We start from the raw sequence: 19,668 nt of genomic DNA, 5'->3' as shown, positions 1-19,668 counted from the left end.
GGCGTTTTCTTTTGTCGCAATAATGTCTCATTCATTCCCCCTTGCGACAAAGCTGCCAAACTTTGATTTTCTCTCCTTAAACTGTAACACTTTGACTTTGACTTTTTGGAAGGGTTGAATTTTTCTTGTCTATTCCTCTATGAAATATGAAATCTGTTCACTGGGCGTATGACAATATTTTCGTAATGTAGAAATATAATGAAGTAACTTTTTTTCGAGCAAACAGAATACAAACGAGTTTTGTTTGCGCATTGAGAAAGTGCTTCCGATTTCTCAACGCCAATCAAATTCACCACCTAGTTAAATGAATTCAGCTACTCAGTTCCCCAAAAATGCAATCCTGTACTTCCCAACTACGTGACCCGAACATTGCAGCTTGCTTCGTAAGTTCGTGGTCAAAAATTGTGTTGATGTGCGAGAAAAACGCGTGGAAAATTATTTAAAAAATGTGAAAAAATTATAAAAATACAAAAATACTTTGTTGAAAAGTGTATTGAACAGTTTTATAATAAAGTATAGTAAATGCCGAGTACACTGGGGCAATAAACTGTTGCAGTATTTTGCGCCATTGAATCAGCAGCGGCACAAAAACGAAAACAATTCAATGCAGCAGCAGAGGTCGTAGCTGAAGTTATAGCAACGTAGGGCAGCGTAGGGGCATAGCAGCCGCAAGTGCATTGAAAAATTCTCGATGAAAAATAGGTTGAACTGAAATTACTGTTGGCGAAAAACCCCCAAAGAGGTTTTACAATTACATATAGGTGGTTTTATTTTCTCAAGTGAATACAAAGAACTCAAGTTGTGTTGTATGTGGCATTTTTTTTTCTTTTTTTTTTTTTTGGCAAAGTGGAGGTGGCAAACTGAGCGAATTGTGTTTTATACAGTCGTGTTAACGTTCACGTCCGTGCTCCCAATATTGGCGCTTTGAAAAACTACGCAGTGAAAAGCGCAGTAGCAGAGGTAGGGGCCAAGACGGAAGAAGCGTGGCGGTAAATTCATCGATTTTTGTTATTGCCTCTCGTGCGGGTTTGCGTGCACTTTAGCAAAGTAAAGTAACACCCAGGAGAAGGGTGAAAAATTAAACAAAGCGCATAGTGAATGTAATTAGAAAAATAGAAAAACCGATGGAAAATATACAAGCGACGTGTGAAACATTAGCCATGCAAAGTGCAAGAATTGAAAGTGGCGCTAAAATAGCCTTGTCGCTAGAGGAACATAAAGAAGCACCAGTACAGGTGAAGTTGCATGAACCTGTCAACGGGCAACTAAATGCTTCAAACAATGGCACTCTGAATGCACTCGTGGAAAAAGTTGGGCAAAGCGCAGGAGAAGAAAAGGGAATTCCGCTGGCAAACGCTGTTAAAGTCGATACACAGCAAACTAAGAATTTACAAAGTATTGTAGATGTTGATATGAAATATCGCAATGATAAAGGTGAGTTGTAATAGGGAATACACGATTTAATTTATTTACTGTTGCAGTATAAAATAAATTTTACAGATAAAAATCATAAAAAGAAAAAGAAGGAGAAGGATCGTGAAAAAGATAGAGAACGAAATCGTGAACGTGATCGGGACAAAGAACATGATCGCGAGCGCAACAAGGATAAAATTCGGCAAAAAGAACGAGATCGCGAGCGCCATCGAGAAAGGGACTCTACAAAAGAACGTGCTAATAAGGAACACAATTCGCACTCTCGAACATCTTCCGGGGTTAACTGCGACAAAATAAGGGAAAGCGGAAATAAACATGAAAAGTCAAAGCCGAACACTTCGTCGAGCCTATCTTTCAAGCGTGACAGAGAGAAGGTATACTATAAAAGAAACTTGAATAGTTAAAGTAAGGTACATTTATTGATATTTACGCATTTATTAATCTTAAATTGCAGCTTCCTTCTGCAGAATCCACCATGAGTTCCTTGACCGAGCATAGACGTCGTAGTTCCGATAGTAGTCGTGGCAGTCACAGCAGCTCAACGAAGTCTCATAGCCGAACCAACATCGCTGTAATTGGTAAAGAAATAAATGTTGCATCTCAAGAAATAGCACAGGCTAAGAAAATCGAAGTCGAAAAACCAATTTTGCAAATAATAAATACAATCAAAGTTGAATTGAAAGAACCAAAAAATAAACATCTACAAGTGCCAGAGAATAAAATTATTGAAACGGGCCAACAAGACATAAAGGAAGAAAAGGAAAAATTGGATAAAGAAGTTCCACTAAACATTATTTCTGTCAATGCTATAACAGAGCCCGCAAAACTAAGTAACGGTATCAGTGAGGCCGGTCCCAATGATTTAAATATCGATAAACCAGTTGCAGCGGTAAAACTAGAAGACAATGTGATAACGAACGTTAAAACTGAGTGCAACGGCAATGCTTCAAATGGGAATATCGCCGAAGGAGGAATCAATTGCACAATCGCAGTAAAAACGCGCGACGATGTTACGCGCCAATTAGTTTTCAACAACGAACCCTTTGTGAATCCCACTCCGAAAGAGGCAAAGGCCGAAACACTTAATGATAATCGAGTGATCTCACATACTCCTAAAATGTCACCAGTGGCTAAATCGTCTAGTAGCAGCGCGCATTCGACGTCGACGTCGACATACAGCTCGAGTGGCCGCAAATCTTCCTCATCCAGTAGTAGTTATCATCGCAAAAACTCGACATCTTCATCATCCTCTAGTACGAAGCATTCTTCTTCTACAACGTCAACTTCGACACCGGCATCAGCGTCGGCATCGTCATCGTCATCTTCCCGCAGTCGCGATTGTTCTAAGTGCTATAAGCGTTCAAAAATACGTCGTGCCAGCGTAGGCACACAATTTCACCAAAATGAACCCTTCGTTTTAAGTACTCCACGACGACGTCTACAACGACCACCTGAGGGCTTGGAACACTTAAAGTACGGAAGATTATTTGAAGTGGATGTGCATCCGAATGGTGGCGCATCTGTAATACATCTCTATCAAGATGAATTGGAACAACTATCTCCGGAACAGATGGAGGAACTGGTGGAAGAATTTTTCAATGTTTGTTTCGCAGAAGACGATCAGGGATATGCGTTGCATGTAATGGGCATCGTGCATGATGCTGCACGTTACCTGCCCGATTTATTAGAACACATGGCAGAAAATTATTCAACGCTAACCGTAAAAGCAGGTGTTCTGGGACGGAATTCCGACATTGAAACCTGCACAATGGCGCAATACAATGAACAGGTAAGTGGTTCAGGGATTAAAAAAGAAGAAGAATCTTTAATCTTGTCTGTATCTCTTAATTGATTGCGGTATTCCGCAGGTTGTACGAAATTACTCGCAAGGCACTTTTCGTTATGGGCCATTACACCAAATCAGTTTGGTTGGTAAGGTGCACGAAGAGGTGGGCGGATATTTTCCCGATTTGTTGGGGCGTATTGAGTCGAATCCTTTTCTGAAGAGGGTATTTTATAATAAATATTATGATAAAGGATTAAATTCATTTATATCAAATTATTTTACAGACCATGCCCTGGGGCTCATATTCGGTTTTACAAACCGATCCTCGTCTTTCCAATGACGGACCTATATTGTGGGTACGTGCAGGCGAGCAATTAGTGCCTACAGCAGAGCTGAACAGTAAAACACCACTGAAGCGTCAACGGTGTGTTAAGCTTTTCTGCGCTTTTTTAAATAAATTATAATTCTATTCTTTTTATTAAAATTAAAGGACACGCATAAATGAGCTGCGAAATCTGCAGTATCTACCACGATTATCGGAAGCGAGAGAGACTATGATTGAGGATCGCACAAAGGCACACGCGGATCATGTTGGGCATGGTCACGAGCGAAATACCACGGCTGCTGTGGGTAAGTACGCAAATTTGCAATTTCTTTTCAATTACATATTCATAAAGAATGCTATATCGTCTAGGTATACTTAAAGCGGTGCATTGTGGCCAACCTTACACTCATAATCGTATTACAAAGGACGTAGTGGCCTTTGCCGCTCAAGACTTCAATTATCTTGTCGAAGCTTTGCAACTCGATTTGCATGAGCCACCAATATCACAGTGCGTGCAGTGGACTGAGGATGCCAAGCTCAATCAGTTGCGACGTGAAGGCATTCGTTATTCTCGCATTCAGCTATGCGATAATGATATATACTTTTTGCCGCGAAATATTATACATCAATTCCGGACGGTTACAGCTGTTACCAGTATTGGTAAGTGCTGAAAGAATTACGACAATCTGTTTATGTAATTTGCATGTTTACAGTTTTCCACGTAGCATACCCATTAATTTATCAATAAGGGGCGGTTGTTGTTGTTAATGTTGTTGTAGAGATACATCAACCTCTTCCAGTAGGTGTAGTTACCGGTCGTCATTGTAGATCTTAGCTAACGGTAGGCCCAGGAAACATGCGGGTAGGGTCCTTTCTAAATGGAAAAGGGTGTTAGTTTAGTGGGTTTAAGGGGGCATTTGAATAATTGGTTAGTATCGTGTGGGGTACTTTCACGTGCCAGTATGTTGAGTATATGGGAGTCGATTCTGGGCGGGTAGGAACTTAACCCACGACAATATCCTGAACGTAATTGTGAAAAGATAATTTGGGTCTCACGAGGCAGCTGAGGCTCTTTGTCTGCGATGGGTAAGTGGTTGGGCTCCGGTGTCGACATTCGGGGGCAAAAGAGTTTCTATGAATATCGTTAACACTCCGTTGGACACCTTTTTTAAAACCTTCGTTTGGGCAACCGGGTCCGGCCTCTTTTCATCCTGTTCGAGGATCTTTTTTAAAAAGGTTATATTAATAAATCGATAGAAAGTTAAATTTTAAGGACCCAGCTGGAAGCTAAAGTCGTTAGCTACAATAGAAATATGTTAAATTCACGTCCAATGTCGAAAAAGTCTAGCCAGTTCCGGGCGCCCAACGGAGAGTTAATGTCTGTCTATAAACTGTTGTTATTTTTGGTGTTGTTGAAGTTGTAGCAGCACTAACACTCCTCATACATGTACGGGGGCTGCTGCAGGAGTGACAGTATATGGCCAGATAAAAATTGGGGCATTTGAATAGACCGTCTGTCGTGGGAATGGTCTATAAAAACACTGTCTGGTCCAGTAGTTCTAGTAGCGTTCAGGCCTTTAGATGTAGAGCCACCTCGTGACTCGCATGGAAATACGCATAAAAAAATATAGAACTGAAATGGTGTGAAAGCTACCTTAGTGGAAGAAAGCACGACATGTAGTTGGTAATGCGGTATCTACAGAAACTGATGCTGAAATTGGTCTATCGCAAGGATCCGTGTTGGCTGCAATCTTATCTTTATCTATATTTCATAATATAATATATATTGTAACTCCTTCTTCAGAATTCCCCGTACAACAAAAGCATACTTCAGTATTCCTGCCTACAAAAAATTCTACTTAAAAACGCTAAACGAAATAATAAATAAATACTTCAATGCTCTCTTTGTTGTTGTGTTTATTTTTGCTGCTTGCACAAAAATAATAAAATATAAAGGGAGCATGGGAAGGGACTAGTTGCCCTCTTAAAAAGATCTAAGTGGTTCAAGCAACTTAGTTAGGGGATGGAAATCAAATGCGGGCATCACAATGGGTCTTAGGACCTTGTCTTAGACAAGTTACCTGGCTTTCCTAACCTAACTTAAATGGAGTATTAATTCCATTGTGATTTGGTGTTTGGATCTTCTACTGTTAACTTATGCATGGAAGGGATGCATGCTGCTGCGTTTGCCTTGATTTTTTCTAGGTTTTTAAGCTGAATTAATAATAGCAAAGCTTTTCTTGTGCTACATTTTTTTTTTCGTTTTCGCCAATTGTAAGTTTATTTAAAACTAAGAAAAGCGAAAAATAAACCCAGGGGAAAACTACTTAGTCTGATTGTCAAATAATGAGTGCCAAATCCTGCAAAGTGTTAGCATATTTTATTATTATTATTATTAGTTGCTATAGCGCTAGCTTTGGGCGCAATGATTTGCCAATGCTGAACGATTATAGGTACTTCTTGGTTTTCATCTTGATCTGAGGTCATATTAGATATCCGTTAATTTCTTTAAATTTCTCAGTAAGGCTACGGCGCCAAAATCCTTTAAGGCGTCAATCATTGTGGATTCCAATCCAGCGCCATTCTAGTTAAAATCTGTTGGTCGCTGGCTTGCGCAGTGTATGTCCAATGCCTTTCCATTTTCGCTGCCGTATTTCAATGTCTATTGATTTTTGTCTGCTTCGATAGTTATTCGTTTGAAAACCAATTGTCGGGCCACCAGGGACGGAGGATAATTATAACAGATCGATTCACAAGTGTTTACAATTTCCGTCGCAGATACAGACTCTAACCACGTTTTACATCCATACAGTAGGACGGATTTAACATTCGAATTAAAAATTCGTAGCTTCGTACGCGTAGTCAGCGGTTTGGAAAACCAGATCTTTTTGAGGTTTGCAAAGATTGTCTTGGCATTTTTTGGTTCTAGCATCAGTATCGCCTTTTGCACCACTATCCAGTGTGAATTGGGTTCCTAGATAAGTGAAGCTGTTGATGTTTTCGTTTTGTCATTGTAGTGATTGGGTTGTTTTTTGTTCTAATATTTTCGTGCAACACTTCAATTTTTTTACTTTAAAGTCTATTTGTGCAATAAACGCTCTGATAAGTATCGCTCGCATCTGCGAATGGAATCGTTACTTAGTTTTAGTGCAAGTATTAAAACGCGTTTTGACTGAACCGCAAAGAAAGATAAATGGGAAAACTCCCAACGTGTATACACTGAATCGCTTTAAACGTAGCCGAGCGCAATTACCACGTAAACTTACATCGGGAAATAGGTTTTTTTTTTTAAGTAATATTGACTTTTTAAGCTTTGCTGATATCAAAATTGGTAGTATGAACAAAGTATGTTTAAAATATAATGCGAAAAAGTGGAAAGGGGAAGCTTCTGGACTTTGGTGCGCCGGCCGAATAATTTTTTTTGTTAGAATCTTTCATTCTCGGATCGCAACCATTGTCAGGACATTTTCTTGGACTCAAATAAAATAGTTGAAGAAAAATGTATGCCCACATTAAAAACTCAAGCACAAATATACCACCGCACCGGATCACGACGGTAATTGCCACAAATTTTTGCAAATTTATATCGTTTCGGAGGCCGCTGCTCAACTCTCGACGCGACTACGGATGATACTTAACCTAAAGGGAGAACAAAAATTTGGTTGGTTGGTTGTTGTTGTTGTAGCAGCATAAACATTCCCCATAAACGTAAGAGTATGCTGCTGGAGTGACAGTCCTTGGCGGGATATAAATTCTGGTCGTTCCAGTAACGTAGAACCGACTGTCTTGGTAACTTGGTATTTCTCGAGGCGTTATATGATACCTTGATGAAACTAAAGACTACAAGGTGGCACAAAATTAAGAACCCTATCGAAAAAAATGTGAAATATTTTGAGAATTCAGTAGATTGTAATACAATTTAAAGATACTGAAATTTAAAATAGGTTGAAATGACCGTACCAAATAAATATATAAAAAATTTACATTCCGGAACTCAAGACTGCAACCATTTTAGGTACAGGCTGGTCCATATAGTTTTTTTTTTTAAATTTTAACTTCACTAATTGTGTTTCCGTATATTCGCTTCTTCGAAGGTGCAAAATGAAATTGGAATAGCTCGAGCCAAGGAGCACCAAGAGATTTGGTGGCTCCTAAAACACCCAGGCTAAAAAGCCCATTGTATTTAGAGTTTGACAGTTTTCAGTTCGGGCGTGTCACAAAACACTTTGCAGTTTTGCAGCGTTCTAGACAGGACCAGCTCTCTTTAATTGCATACGCTGATCCAATTCATGATTCCTGCGTAACTGATTCCGATTATTGGCTCCGGCCCTTGTGGGGGAACTGCTGTTCCACGGTTGGCCTCTTCATCGGCAATTTCGTTTCCTTGAACATCAGAGAGTCCTGGAACCCATATAAGTACAAACCTGTTCTGTCTTGCGACAGAATTAAGCTTCTTCTTACATTCTTGAACAATCTTCGAGGTTTGCTTCGCGTGCTCTAGGGCCGTCAGTGCTGAATTGCAATCTGTTTCCCGCTCCATCTCCTCTCGATTATACATTCGGCTACTTTTAGGATGGCAAAAATTTTCGATTCATAGTGATACTTATTACTATCGTTTAAGTACCATCCGGCCCAGACCCTATTTCATTCTTGGACCCATCGGTAAAGAAAATATCCGTCAAACCTCTCTGAATGCATTCTGGATTGCTGACAATGTTTTCTTGCAAATGAAACAATGGGTATCAGGTCGTCGAAAGGGAAAGTATTCCCGTTATTTCAAGTGGCTTCATCGGCTGCATTCACAGTAACGTTGCCTGTTAACCCAGTTTTCCCAAACCTTGGGTTTCTGGCTCCATTTTAAGACTGGCTCGATCTATATTTGCCTTACGACTTGAATCACTAATAATTCTTCGCATAAAATCGCACCTACAAAAAAAGTTTCCCAACGTTGTTTACGCCTAAAGCGATTCATTAAATTTTGCGGAGATATGATATTGACTTTCGGACAAGTATTCGAGCGGAACAGAGCTGCTACTGTCAAAATAATAAAAAATTAAAACCAAACCAAAAAAACTATATGTACCATCGTGTATAGGCCCAATACATTTATTTTTATGACAATGTTTTGTGCGAAAAAGAACGAAAAAAAGTGTCTCTGGTTTAAAATTAAATTAGATAACAAATAACAATAGTTATTCCAAATTTTTATAATTAGCCGTTTGTTAACGCCAAAATCAAGGCGAATTTATTAAAGGTGGTGTTGGTAAATCAGCTGATTTGTGTTTTTTTCTTTCGCCGTGTCCATGTGGTTGTCAGCTCAGAATGAAACAAGGCGAATTCATTATTTGTTTTCTAGTTTTCCAATACTTCGCTTTGACAATCAAACGTACAGAACAGTTTTGTTGGTCTAGTGACACCGCCTTTTAAGAATGAGCCTTGGCCAAAATATTATTGATCGCTCAAAAATTGAGAGAGCAAAGTGACACTTCAATGGAAGAGAGACTCCCATTTTGTGTGGGAAAAATTTTAGCCATAAAAAATTACTCGTCGCGAAAATATGTGATCAGAATATCAATATATAATTGAACTTTTTGTAAGCAATCAAATTTATGTTTTATGGAATCTCGATATGTCTTCTTCTACTGGTTTTTGCAAGTAAGGGGAAATTTTTCACTCGTTACAATTTTTTTGTTTGTTTTTTTTTTAGGAGAAAATTTTCGCTTATGCGGAAATGGAATAGAAAGTTGATAAATTTGATCCGTTTTTGCAAGTAATGGGAAATTTTCCGCTCCTTAACTATTTTTTCTTTTCTTTGAGAGAGAATTTTCGTTTACGCTCTTGATTTGGATTGACGCCTGGTAATTGGTAATTTTGTTATCGAACACAACTACAGGGTGGCTGATGAATTTTGCTACATTAAGAAACTCAAATAACTTTCTTTTTAGTGTATGGAATTCATTTTTTTTTTTTTTTTTCAAGTTGAAGGTCATTAAATTTTATTAAATGTAGCTTAACTAGTTTTAAAAATAATTGAATTTAAATGCGCCCCGTGCTCGTTGACACAAGTGCGGCATCTTAGTAAAAAGTTGTTCATTGCTGCTTTGAGAGTTGCGACAGGAATAGCCGCAATTGTTGCCCGAATGGATTGTTTTAGTTCATCCAAATTTGTTGGCTTTGTTTTATAAACTTCTTGTTTACATAAACCCCACAAGAAAAAGTCGGGTGCAGTAAGGTCAGGCGACCTGGGGGGCCAACGAAATTCGGAGTTTCTTGAAATCAGTTTATTGGGAAATTTTCGTCGCAACTCTGTCATAACAGTCTGGGCTATGTGAGACGTTGCCCCATCTTGTTGAAACCACACAGAGTTGAAAGGAATTCTCTCTCGGCGTAGTTCTGGATAGAAAAATTCTTTCAGCATTTTCAAATAACAGTCTCCAGTAACCGTAACGGTGTGACCATTTTCTTCAAAAAAATAAGGCCCGACAATACAGCGTGAAGAAACCGCACACCACACTGTCACGCGAAGAGGATGCAATTCCGTCTCGTGGAGTATCTGTGGGTTAGAAGTACTCCATATTCGACAATTTTGTTTGTTCACATTGCCGTTTAAATCGAAATGGGCCTCATCAGACATGAAAATGCAGTTTAACATGTTTTGGTCTTTTTCCACCATTTGCAGGATCTTCTGGCAAAATTCCAAGCGAATCGGCAAGTCTGCTGCATTCAGTTTGTTAACCATTTGAATTTTGTAGGGAAATAAGTCTAAATCTTTGTGCATTATTGTTTGCAAAGACTGTCGGCTGACACCAAGTTGAGCAAATAAGCTTCTTGTTGAAACCCTTGGATTGCTTTGTATAGCTGCAGCTACAGCAGCGATCGTTTCCTCCGTCCGAACTGGTGGGTTTCGATGATAAGGCCTTCTTGCGACTGTTCCTTGCTCAGCAAAATTATTCACCAGTCTCATTATGGTCCATTTGCTCGGGGGATCGCCGCCAAACATCCGCCTGTACTCTCTCTGTACCAAAACTACGGACTCCAGTGCGTGATAGCGGCGGACTATCCAAATTCTTGTTTGCGTGTCCCAGTTATCCATTTTAATAAATTTTAAAGATCAATCTGCAAATTAAAACAAAAATGGAACAGATAACTTAAAAAGAAAAAAGGTAATTCAAATTTTTTTTGGTAGCGGCTTTCATCAGCCACCCTGTATTAGCTCCACTACTTATTGCGAAAATGCTCGATTTAGGCTTATTGGCTTAAGTGCAAACCCATAGCTAGAACACCTTGAATACCTAAAGTTAAACCTCTGGCCTTAACAATTACAATTGTTGGTGTTTTTATAAACAATCTTATATTGGAAATCTTGAATTGGAAAATTGCGTTCGGAAATACAATTGCAATAGTCAAAAATGCTTACTTAACAGTAACAATATTTCAAAATTGTAAAAAAATTAAGTACCTCAAACCCCAAACTTTGGGACTTTCATAGGGCATTCTAGGCATCTCGAAACATTATTGTTGTAAAAGCTTAAAACATTCCCCATACATTTTTGGAAAATACTGAAGTGACAGTACTTGATCGGATACAAGTCCTGGTTGTTTCGGTTACGTATAATCGTTTGTCGTGAGAACGAACTTAGTTCGTAGCAGGAAGACTTCCATTATATTTCTATTAAATTCTTCATTTCGGTGTAAATACGCTGTGGACATTTCCTATAATAGGGGCATCACAGGATCTTTCTTTGAATAATGCATCTTCTTAGAATAATCTCCGTTATTATTAATTCAGTTGCTAAATTTTAATTTTACAGCTAATTAATATTTATTTGGTATTTTATTCTCACAGCTTGGCACTTACGTTTGCGTCAGTATTATCCGGGGCAGGAGGTAATTAACGAGAAGAATAATCCGGTGTTGGCAGAGCCACCACACTACAAAGAGAAGCAAACACTGTTGCCACATCCTGTGTCGCACGACGATCATCATGGCAAGCGCACACCGTGCAAACGTTCACACGATGGTAAAACCAAGAAGACAAAGATCATCGACATCGATGGCAAAGAGCGGCGTTCAAGTGAAAGTGGCACTGAGGATTCCAATTCAAAAGACGGCTCGGAATTTGCGGCATCAACAGGCCGTAAGCGAAAAGCCGTCAGAGATGATGCCAGAATCGATATGCGCAAAATGGTACTCGAACACGAATTAAACAAGTCGATGACAGCGGGCAGTGGGCAAGACGATGTGCCGGCTATTTCAGCAAATGACAGCGTTAGCACAGCCGGCAGTAGTAGCGCGTCTACTTCTACTACAACAACCGCAGTGGCAACTTTAGGTAAGAGCGCCAATGAGAAACCTTTGAAAAAGCGCAAAGAGTCCAAGGATAACACATCTAATGTAGAGGCTATAAAACAAGAAAGACGAAGCAGCACTAACAGTAACAGTAATAGTTTAATGCATAAATTTAACGCTAACGGCGATGTACCAAATGAAACGCAACCCAAAAACTCCTACTTAAACTCAGTTACGAAATCTCAAACGCAAACTTTCGTGCCTAGCGCACAAAATGTCGTCCAAAAAACTAACTATGAACTACTTAACATAACGACGCCAGTAACACCAAAAAATGCAGCGCTAGCATCAGTTGCGTCCACACCATCCACATCACAAAAGATACCCAAACTGCCGGAGCCGACAGTGCCTGCAACACCCTTGCCACTTGTGCCTCAAACGCCCTTTACACATCGCGAGGCCTACGTTAACAGTCTAAATCAAAAAGAACCCGAGATCAAAATTCAAGTACAAATAATATCCGATGAGCCTTCTCCTACCCCCTCCTCCAACGTCTCTGGCGCCATCGGCACCACCAACATCAAGGCAGCATCAGCCAACGTACAAACGCAGCCACCACCAATACCGCTGATGCCGTATACACCACAGGCAGTATTGCCACTGCCCTCCACAGCACTGCTGCGACCAAATGATTATGTAACCAATTCGATGTTGAATGCCGCAACAGGAACGCAAAGTTGTACGCTGACTTCCCAAACGGATACTATCAATGTACTTCCTGTTGTAACTGAGCCCGCAACGCTCTGCCAAGCCCAATTGGTTGTCGATCATGAGGAAGAGGTGACCGTTTCCGAAGAGCTTATTGCAGTGGCACCATCACCAGCAATGAAAGCAATCGCTTCAGCACCAACGACGGAAGCGGCAAGTGCAACGATGACATATCCGCCATTACCGCCGGAAATAGTACCACCATTACCGCCACCACCACCAACACCAACACCAGTAACGCCGCTAGAAAACAAAACTGTGTTGCTCGCAGCACCACTCATATGCACAGGTAATCAGCCAGCTAAAGCCGTAGCAATAATACCGCAATCGACGATATCAACAATACCAACACATCAGGCGGCTGCGACGCTCAAAAAGAGTAATAACACCTGTGCCACTGTTCGAATGTCTGCTGGTACAGCGGAGCAACAAGTTGAACGAAAGGTGGCACACAAAATCATAAAGGTCGGATCGATAAGTAAGACACCAACGTCAGCACCAGCTGATCTGCTTAGCTCCATCATGGCCAGCATGGATAATAGTAATGCGGCAACCACATCGACACCCACCACACATAACTACTCATCATCACTACACTAAAACGATGGGCTAATGGGCTAAGGTAGTTAACGATAAGCGGGCGCATTTTCGCCTGAGATGATGGAAGTGAAATGATTTATTGTACTACCGAAAAGTTGAAGTGCTGAGCAGCTATAAGGAATATCGAAACAAATTTTTTAATAGTGTATATTCTGCTTAAAAAGGATATATTTGATGTTCAAATGCGTGTGGCACTTCAGCTTTTCAGTGTTCAGGCTAGCAACTGAAAAGTGCATAAAAAAATTACACCTATGGAAGAAGAGAGAAATTATTGTTACAATTGGCAACATATTTGTAAATACTTTTTTATTATATTATCTAACATTTCACATATATTTATGAGTAGCTTAACCTGAGTTGTAAGAGACTAGTTTTCCTTAAATTATCTATGATGAAAAATTGTTTGATTATGTGCAACCACATATTTTTCTGCTTAACATAAACGTATGTATATGAGCGCACATTCGCAGTTAAATCAGTTTGGGCTTTCTATTGAAAAGTAGCGACAAAAATATATTTTCGAGTTCACTTAATTTTTTTTTAACTATGAATGGGTACCATTTATGTTTGGTTTGCTATTAGGTAAAGACAACAAACGATTAACTAACACGAACACACACATTTAGCATAATAATTCGCTATTACGGATATCAAACAGATCTGAAAGTCCAGTAGAAGTAAACGGGGGAGAACTTTCAAATGAGATTTTCTAGAGATTGTTGTTATTTTTTTTAATTTTTAATTAAATGTTAAATATTACAAGAAAGTACATGTATACATATATACACGACGTATGTAAATAGAATGTAGCGCATATTTTTTTTATTGGGTTTTCTAAAAGAAAGGCTCGCATTGAGAGGCTGCGGCGGCGTGTGCGGAATTTATTGTTTATTATTCAGTCACTGACGTCAAATCATCGTGGCAAGTTACACGATTGGGCAGCACGCGCAAATGTTCTTGTTGTTGTAGTTGGTGTTGTTTTACCAGAATAAAGATTCCACGTAAATGTTTGGAAAAGCTGCTGTAGTGGCATACTTTACCGTACGTAAATTCGGTAACGTAGAATCGACTGCCGTGCAAATTATACAACTTTCTTGAGAATGTTGGGAGAGTATGGCGGCTATCACTCGATCACAATGGATCGGCAACGGTCTAAGTGAGTTGGTCTAAAGACGGCTGCCACTTCTACTTATCACTCGTAGTAGTGATGTGAATTGGAATTTTGCGATTTGACGTCGCTAGACTTTGGCTTTGGGGTTTTATAAAGTCGCAGGTCTACGCCAACAAGCCTCAACCGATCGATGCTCTCAAAGTCAACGTACTCCAGGCCATTGCTCAAATTCAGACGGGTCATTGAAAATTGGACCTCTCCCATCTGTGCCACCGTGCGGTGTAACAGCGGGCATTTGAAAAATTTCATATGCCATACATTCTGAAAGAATTTCGTTGTTGTCTCAGAAACAACTTGTTTTATTCCATTTCGACTTGCACCTTTGGAAAACCTTACAGTTGTATGTGGGTTAGTTAGTTAGTTGAATTGGTGATTCACTAATAATCCAATTAGTGTTCCGCACGATTTGGTTGTCACATCCTCGCTATCAACAAGTTATATGATTATTTCTTCACGACTATATCCAGTCTGTGCGATTGAAAAACCTTATAAGGTTTTTTACGTCTATGCCGGCCAGCTCTTCGAGGATTTGAAAAAGCGGTTAGCCAAGGGTTGACATCCTTGCTTTCCATAGGGCAGGGCATTCACAAAGGAAGTGTAATGTAGTATTCGTTTTCTCCGCTTGAGTATAACTATATTGGCAGTCAATACAAAAAATATTAATGAAAACGTGAATCATATCAAAAATAGATCTTCATTACATTTTCATAATGGCTTCATGTAACAGTCAAAAGGAAGAAAGGAATATAGAGGCATAAGGGCTATATCCCTGCATACTATCACAATCGGCTATGGGCCAGAGTCTCCCGTAGGACAACCGCTTCAACCTAACCTAACCCTGCAAACTCGAAATTTTTCTAAAAATTCTGCTTAAAAAGTTTACAATCTTGTTGAAAATTTGTTGATTTGTTTTTTTTTTTTTAATTTGCACAAAGTTTGAAACTTGGAATTGTGTATATGGTTTTTGTAGTAAACAGAAAAAACAGAGACTTGCATTTCGCATGCCTGTCTCGCCATAAAGTTGTTGTATTGATTGAAATTGAATATGAATTTGGATATTTAGATGGCGGCTGCAGCAATCGAGTGTATTTGTGCGTAGTTTCTGGATTCGTTGACAACTGCGCGCATACAACTTTTTTGTTTTTGTGCTACTATTTGAATGACGGGATAAAAATCCACAAATTGCTTGGGTATTCCACTTTATTTTATTTTAAAATCAAACTGCTTGTCTGTCCGTTTTTACGGCAGCTCCTTCTTAAATTTATGAATCTTCAAAACGCCGGGTAGGCACGTGCGCCAACGCGACTGTTGCTTTGCGAAAAACTGAAAACATTTTTTAGGTCGACCGATAGACCTCCAAGGGTGTTGCCTGTGATTAAAACCATTTGCCTTACGTAGATGGCACAAAACTGGAACAACTCTTGTGGGGCGAAAATAACTTTGTCCTACCATTTTTTAAGAATGGTAACGGCAATTTATTTATTATTTTTTTATTTTATATAATTTATTTGTACAATAAATTAAATAACCTACAAAAATAATACTTGCACCGCTGGCATACTCTTCAGATGCCCCTTGCAACTTATCCGAAGAAATTTATGAATTACTTTAGCGATCGGTCAAAATCCTTCTGAGCAAATCAATCTGTTTCAGAAAGCTATACATTAATTGTACATTTTTAACAATGTAATTTTATAGCATCGCGATGGGGTCTGCGTATTACGAAATCTCTTGTCGACGTGCAACTATTGTTGGACAGATTAGGATGTGTCTAGGCGTTGCGGCTTCCGCGCAGAACCAACAAGTGTCGCTCAAGGATCGTTGTAATACATGAGCATGGGTTATAATTGTTAGTCAATTCGCTTACTAGTAAAGGGCCTTACCACACGGGGAGGTATGTTTGGGACGTAGGCTGGCCTTTTTTTTTGCTTGGGTTGATTTCAGAGTAGTGATGGGCGTACATTGCCCAGTCTATGGTTAGTCGTCTTTGTCTTGTTACCTCGGTAAATATGTCTCACTTAGATGAGGCGTCATACATTAGTGAGGGTGTGATGGGGATGTTTTTGGTTGCGGCATCACATCCTATGTGCCCGGGGACTCAATGGTTTATTATTTATGGATAGGTAATCATCCATTACCCTCACCCATTCGCCTCACAGTACAGTGCAGTTTCACATAGTTTATGAATTTCAAGAATTATTTATTGCGATATAAATTTAATGCTATGAGAAAATTGTCTTCTAGTTTTATGGAAAAAGTGGCTTGCTTTTATCGAATATGGGCCAATATTGAGGCAATAACGACACACTTTATTTAATTCGTATGCAAAAGAAATCTCAAGAGTGGTATATCTAAATGATTTGGTTCAAATTCGATGCATAGAATTAAATGAGTGCTGATAAATTTTTATATATTACAATAATTTAAAATTATTGTTAATTTTATGAAATGGCTTCTTGGCACAAGTCTCGCTAGATAATAAGAATAATCGCGAGCTTTTTTTCTCTAAAATAGTCTTCTTTTTTACAAGTTGCTCGTGGTGTTGTTATTATTAAAGGGGACCCATTCCCCATTCAACAACGACAGTTAGTTTTTGTAACAGCATAAAACCCTCCTCAAATTGTTGGGGACGCTGCTAAAGTAACAGCCCATTTTAGGTTTGGACTTGGTGAACTGGGTTTGGATAGTGTATTGTGATGAGTAGAAGGAGGTCAGGTCAGAAGGTCGAAGCGCAAACCTTCAATTCTATTCTATAACAGTCCATCTTGGGTTTACTTAGGGAACTAGGTTTGGATGAGGTATTGTGATGCGTAAAAGGCACAAAAGATCAGGAGGTCAAAGCGCAAACCTTCAATTCTATTCTATAACAGTCCATCTTGGGTTTACTTAGGGAACTAGGTTTGGATGAGGTATTGTGATGCGTAAAAGGCACAAAAGATCAGGAGGTCAAAGCGCAAACCTTCAATTCTATTCTATAACAGTCCATCTTGGGTTTACTTAGGGAACTAGGTTTGGATGAGGTATTGTGATGCGTAAAAGGCACAAAAGATCAGGAGGTCAAAGCGCAAACCTTCAATTCTATTCTATAACAGTCCATCTTGGGTTTACTTAGGGAACTAGGTTTGGATGAGGTATTGTGATGAGTAGAAGGAAAACAGACAGGGAGATCGAAGTACAAACCTTCAATTATTCAATTCTATAACAACCCATCTTAGGTTTCCTTAGTGAACTGGGTTTGGATGAGGTATTGTGATGAGTAGAAGGCACAAAAGACTTGACGATCGAAGTGCAAACCTTCAGTTATTCAATTCTATAGCAGTCGATCTTAGATTTCCGTGGTGAACTGGGTTGGCATGAGGTATTGTGATGAGTAGAAGGCAAACAAACAGGGAGATCGAAGTGCAAACCTTCAATTCTATTCTATAACAGCCCATCTTAGGTTTACTTAGGGAACTAGGTTTGGATGAGGTATTTTGATGAGTAAAGTGCACAAAAGACTTTTAGGATGAAATGCAAATTTTCAGTTATTAAATTCTACTTCAGTTCTTGACCGTATAAAAATCTGTGTCGCTCCGGTAAAGTGGCTTTTATGGGATTAAGATCTACGGATGGTTAGCATAAGAAAAAGCTAGGCAAACGATGGATGGATAAACAGTAAATATATTCAATATGCGTCGCCTATAAGGAGAGTGGTTCCACCGAACTTGAAATAATTTTTCATATACATACATACAATATTTTACTGCGATTTAAGAAAAAAAAGTTTTTGTTTGAAAGTTTTCATGCCGTTGTATTCTCAATTGACCTGCATATATGAATGTATTTTGAAAGGATTTGACTATCAGATTTTAAATACGCGTATGCATACATACATAAATATACTTAAACAAATAAATAAATATATTTAATTTTTAAATGCACCATCTATTTACACAATAACTCATTAAGAAGCACCCCATTGCTAGTGCAAGAAATTGGGCGAAATGCGGGAGGCGGTGTGTATTTGTAGGCGTCTAAGTTGTTAAATTGCATTAGTTGCAAAAATCGCAGGTCTGCATATAAAAAACATATTTGTTTAATTGTATTTCGTTTTTTGTTTTCTGTGGCAATTAGTTTACATATATACATAAATATTTACATTTGCATATATGCGTGGTACCTACATATATTTTGTTGTATATCCCTATGTGAAACGCGCATACATACATGTTTACATAAATACACGCCCACATATAGTATGTACATACATACATACGTACGTACGTACGTACATGCATAGTAAGTGTTATGTATGAATTGCGCATCCCATACATACATACATATGTACAGAAACAATTAATTACCTACAGAAATACAATACATATACATATATACTTATATTACATATACATACTTACATACATATATTAAATATAGATGAAAGATTAGCAAATAAAGTTTTATTAATACGTCAATGATTTGTTTCTTATCATGGAATGAAATGTACATACATACATATATACTGCTCGTTTCTGGGAAGAACGTTATAACTCAAAACATTCGAAATACGAGAAAAACGGTTTCAAAGTTTTCAATTACGAGTATACAGTCCCCTCGTCAGGCAAATGGCAAGCCTCCGAGTGTATTTTAGCTATGAAAAAGCTGCTCATAAAAAACCATTTGTGGAACAACATCAAGACGCACGCCACAAATAGGAGGAAGAGCTCGGCCAAACACCTAACAGAAGTGTTCGCGCCAATTATTCATTACTTACGAGTAAGGGAGAATGGGGAGTTGTGAGACGGGTTTTGTTTTTGGACCCGTATTGCTCAAAATCTTAATATTCTGCATATGTCAACGATGGAATCTTTAGTCAATGAATACTGGAAGCTATGGTATGGTATATTTAACAAAACTACAATTTTCCTTAAAATTAAAATTGTATATAATAATATAAAATATAATAATATACAAAATACAAAAATGTGGGGAGTTGTGAGACACCATGGTTTAAATCAATAAAAATTACTTATTTTAGTTGTTAGTTCTTTATTAAGATGAAAAATAAGAAAGAAAAGACAATTGTTATAAAAAAGTGTATAAAAAATGCAATGCCATCAATCTGATGATTCGCAGTGAGAACATGTATAATAACCAGTTCGTAAATTGGCACACTTTAGGTGCACAGCTCGATCGCATACATTGCAATGAATGGAGTTGTTTCTGCTTAACTTTTTCGGCATTTGCAGAAAATTTTCATGATATATTATATTTGTATATATGATAATGCATGAATATTGCGAGGTACTTATGACA

At 38.6% G+C, this 19,668-nt stretch overlaps 1 protein-coding gene across 2 annotated transcripts; it reads left to right on the top strand.

Moving 5' to 3' along the window:
* Positions 1-355: 355 nt before the first annotated feature.
* On the top strand, positions 356-18,827 carry LOC128865241 (uncharacterized). Of its 2 annotated transcripts, XR_008454774.1 has the most exons (9): positions 356-1,434; positions 1,501-1,808; positions 1,889-3,223; positions 3,303-3,443; positions 3,505-3,644; positions 3,711-3,850; positions 3,915-4,205; positions 11,392-17,504; positions 17,631-18,827. XR_008454774.1 is itself a non-coding variant. In XM_054105376.1 (8 exons), exons 1-8 carry the CDS (start codon positions 1,125-1,127, stop codon positions 13,200-13,202), a joined length of 4,476 nt encoding a protein of 1,491 aa, XP_053961351.1. In that variant the 5' UTR covers positions 356-1,124; the 3' UTR covers positions 13,203-18,827. The 2 variants fall into 2 exon arrangements, 1 of the variants encoding a protein (XP_053961351.1); XM_054105376.1 differs by having other exon boundaries at positions 11,392-18,827.
* The last annotated feature ends 841 nt before the right edge of the window (positions 18,828-19,668 follow it).

This window comes from Anastrepha ludens, chromosome 5 (assembly GCF_028408465.1).
Source record: "Anastrepha ludens isolate Willacy chromosome 5, idAnaLude1.1, whole genome shotgun sequence".
NCBI classification, from domain to species: Eukaryota; Metazoa; Arthropoda; class Insecta; order Diptera; family Tephritidae; genus Anastrepha; species Anastrepha ludens.
Note: the sequence above shows the minus strand (reverse complement) of the source record. Positions and strands in the feature narration are given on the sequence as shown.

Bases quoted from the DNA above. Each gene is read 5' to 3' on its own strand.
- LOC128865241 (XM_054105376.1), top strand. From the start codon at position 1,125: ATGGAAAATATACAAGCGACGTGTGAAACATTAGCCATGCAAAGTGCA. The intron at 1,435-1,500 runs GTGAGTTGTAAT...TAAATTTTACAG, and splicing joins GAAATATCGCAATGATAAAG to ATAAAAATCATAAAAAGAAA. The intron at 3,645-3,710 runs GTGTGTTAAGCT...TTAAAATTAAAG, and splicing joins ACACCACTGAAGCGTCAACG to GACACGCATAAATGAGCTGC.